Here is a 4,142-nt window from a genome sequence, read left to right on the forward strand (position 1 = left end):
AGGAGGAGGTTTGCTAGGAGTTTTCGACGTTACAAAATATGGAGCTGTTGCAGATGCGAAGACTGATAGTAAATCGGTGAGTAAGAATAATTCAAATAAGTAGAAATTCATCAGGGTCATTTTAAGTATCACTATATGCGCTATCTTCTTGCGTTAATAGTGCATCTCTTACAAGGTTGATCGTCAAAGTGTATTCACATACATAGTATTACCAAAATAATTAACAATGTGTCCTAAATTCCATCGTATATTCCTATCTGAAAACTTTACATATTAATCTAGCTCGATAGTAAGCATGGTTAATGGCAAGACATATAATGCAATACTTCAATCACTAAAACACAAACTATTTTCATTTCCTTAATTTGTAGGCGTTTCAAGCTGCCTGGACTGCAGCATGCAAATACGCTGGGGATTCCACCTTTGTTCCTAGAGGGGAATTCTTAGTAGGCCTAATATCGTTTTGTGGGCCTTGCAACAAGTCTCCAAATGTTGAAATCAGAGGAATGTTGAAGGCCCTTTCAGATCCGAGTGTCTTCAAGGAGCCAACCTGGCTTGAATTTAGAGACTTGTCTTCTATTAATATCACTGGAGCTGGTACTGGAATGTTGGACGGTCAGGGAGAAGCATCATATACTGGCCATGGCTGTTCAGGAGGACAGTGCCCTATTGTAAGTACCATTATTATTTGTATGTATATCTAAACATTAGACCTAAACATCAAGAATATTATTGGAACACTCATTCCATAATATCTCACCACACTCACTAGCCACAGATTTTCACCATCAAATAATAGGCAAACGTGGTAAAATGACAAACTAGTGTTATTATTCGTAAAATATAGCATAAAAAAAAAGTAAATATAAAAAATATTGAAAGATCGTATAGCAAAGAATTAGTACTCCCCGGAATGGTGCGGCACTCCATACCCCCTTTTAGTTATATTGTTATGCTATTATCATTTATATATAGTACGTAATTTTGAATGTAATCTAAGAAACTTTGCTTATCAACCACATACATGTCATTTGCAGTCTCTGAAAATCACCAAAGTTTCTGGAGGTACAATCAACAATATTGCATTAGTAAACAGTAAGGGGTTCCATATGAGCTTATTATTGAGCAGTGACATCCTTGTCCGAGATATGAAAATCACTGCCCCAAATAAAAGCCCAAATACTGATGGCATTCACATAAGCCAGTTTACAAATATCAATATAACTTCTTCAACTATTGGTGTTAGTGATGATTGCATCTCCATTGGACCAGGCAGCAACAATATTTATATATCAACAGTAACTTGTGGACCAGGACATGGTATCAGGTAATGTTCGTATACGTTTTATTCAGAAATAATCACATAACCGCAGTTGCTAAAATTATGTGAAGCTTTTAAATAAAAAATACTTATATTTGGTACAATTACAGTGTAGGAAGTTTGGGCAAATACCCAAATGAGCAGGACGTCAACGGGGTGCACGTATAGAATTGTACATTAATATGCACTGATAATGGAGTTAGAGTCAAGAGTTGGCCGGGATCACCCCCTAGCAAGGTCAGTAATCTTAAGTTTGAAGACATCATTATGACCAACGTCAAAAACCATATTATCATTGATCAAGAGTATTGCCCAAGTAAGGGTTGTGAAACAAAGGTAAATTATTTCTTTAATTTGATAATAAATATATAAATCTCTTTGGATGTTTAATTTATGAAAAAAAAAGAGAGTTATAATTGCCCCATATACTACTTTTTCTCATTTACAGCCCTCACAAGTGGAGATAAGTGATGTTCTTTTCAAGAATATCAAAGGTACTACAACTACAAAGTCTGAAGTAACTTTGGCGTGCAGTTCAAGTATGTCGTGTGAGAACGTAGTACTTGCCAATATCAATCTTAAGTATATTTTGCCGGATGGTCCTGCAACTTCAACTTGTACCAACGTAAAAGGAATCTCTATTACTAGCATGGAAAATCCACAACCTTGCTCATAATTAAACCTAGCGTGGGACCTCGATCATGTTATGAAATTGCAAACAATATCAAGAGTGTTAAGTTGTCCTTTTTTCCCCCTGGCAGCTTCTCTAAGAACACAATAGTTGTTTACTACGATGTACAATTGTCTTACGATAAAGAACACCTTTGGTCCAACTCAAGAAGAAAAAAGTTGTTCCATTGAGAGTTTGTTGTACATAGAAATGGTGGTCATGATAGTAATATATAATGCCTGTATTTAAATAGAAAATTCTTTTAAATAAACCCAAGCTTTATATTTTATTTCAATTTTTTCTTCAACTTTCGTGTCATTATTGTATTGAAAAAACCAAGAAATTGAACTAAATTTCACCGACAGAAGAAATACAAACACACCATAATGAACACATCATAATGATTAAAAAATATGCATGGATAACACCTATACTTGCGAGTTTACTCGTCTAACACAACAAAAATATTATAACCAAATGAGAAGCGCCATTTCTCAAAATTATCAATCTGGACTCTGAAAATATGTATATCCTTAGTTAAATATCCCCCAAGAATTTTTTTTAATAATAATAATAATGGCAGCACGCACGAGGATATATAGATGAACCGATGAACACCCCAAAAGGAACTTAATAATGTATACATCCTCAAAAAGGCCAACCACTAGGAACAATTTGTATGTTGTGCAAGACTACAACCATGACACTTGATGTGCAACATACTAGAAATCAACTTCACGAGTGAAAGGACTAATAGTCTAAGACCAACCTGGCCTATGGCTTATATATTGACAACTGCAAATTCGGTAAAAATTCAGTTGAACTACCATCATCCAAATCTTTGCATTATTGTTTTGAGTTTATGAAGGCTGGTGGAACAGTAAGCTCCTCATCGTCTACATATATAATGTTCGATCAATTGTTCATGACCTCGGGTGTCTTCATGAGTGGGCAGTGCATATAGTGGCTCTAGAGAATCTAGATCAAGCGCTCTTGGATATCATGAAATTAAAATTTAACAAAATTTCCTAAATTTAGTTCCTTGATCGTATAAGTGGGATTGCTAACTGAACTGTTGATACTCATCTTGAGATCCATATAATCTACAGTCTCATGAATGTAGTGCACCAAAAACACAAAATTTAAGCACATACTCAGTTGTTGAATTATATACGTACTATATACCACTAGCAAACAGCACGTGCTATGCACGCGAGCAAAAAATATTTAGAATACGTGGGGCCTACAGTTGGAGAGAGAGAAAAAAAACACAATCTCTCTCTCTCTTTATATATTTTTAATTATTTTATTCTAGTGGGGTCCACATAAGAGATTTAAAAATAACCAAAAAATGACAAAAAAATAATAATAATGTGTGGACACTATTATGTTTGGCCTACCGTTTTTATCTTTAAGACTTAAACATTCAAATATTTACCATTATGCCATCAGTTTTGGTTTTTTTAAGTCTTTGAAAATCAGATAATTACCATTTTGCCCCTGTGATGGACACAAATGTGACACCAAAACACTATTCCTCCTACCCCGTATTTTTCTAATATAGTAAGATGTGCATTTTGCAAAGTCATAAAACCAAACCTTATACTGTATGAAAAAATGGTCCTTATATTAACTGGTTTTATCGTGTAATATATATTGTAGGTCATTGCATCTCATGTTGTAGCTGAAACCATCAAATACATACACAGAATAGAGAAGAGATAACTTTAGCTAGCTAGATTCAATTAGCCTTTATAGGCAATATTATAGAAATTGCATATGAGGACATTGGGAGCATAGTCATCATACTTAGGCTGAGTCCAATGCCACTGTGATAAGCACCAAAAACTGTGTTATAAACTTCATAGAGACATTACATATTAGTTGATTATGTGTTTAATAAATGTAAATTAATTGTATTTTTGTGTTTTCACAAGTTTCAGCATTTAACGACAAAATTGTAGCAAAACCTGCATTTTAGCATGAGAACGTTGTACGAAATAGTGCTTGAACTTGAAGTCTTCTCTCTCTGCCCATTTGAGGCTCAAAAAGGCTAGAATAAAACACATATACTCAACACCGACCATTTCCAGGTCAAATGAAGACAACAATGCAGAAAAATCGTGGAGCTTCTGACGATCATATCTTCTG

General features: G+C 34.5%; 1 protein-coding gene across 1 annotated transcript in view; it reads left to right on the forward strand.

The window, feature by feature from the left end:
* LOC147515094 (exopolygalacturonase-like) overlaps positions 1-1,927 on the forward strand; it is a 2,337-nt gene extending 410 nt beyond the window's left edge. The window contains exons 1-4 of the mRNA XM_086594442.1: positions 1-76; positions 372-671; positions 1,038-1,327; positions 1,432-1,927. The exon at positions 1-76 is cut by the window's left edge and continues 410 nt beyond it. Of these exons, the coding sequence (XP_086450568.1) occupies positions 1-76; positions 372-671; positions 1,038-1,327; positions 1,432-1,489 (724 nt within the window). The 3' untranslated portion in view covers positions 1,490-1,927. The remainder of the gene's footprint in view (positions 77-371; positions 672-1,037; positions 1,328-1,431) is intronic.
* The last annotated feature ends 2,215 nt before the right edge of the window (positions 1,928-4,142 follow it).

Source organism: Coptis chinensis, chromosome 2, assembly GCF_015680905.1.
Source record: "Coptis chinensis isolate HL-2020 chromosome 2, ASM1568090v1, whole genome shotgun sequence".
Lineage (NCBI taxonomy): Eukaryota > Viridiplantae > Streptophyta > Magnoliopsida > Ranunculales > Ranunculaceae > Coptis > Coptis chinensis.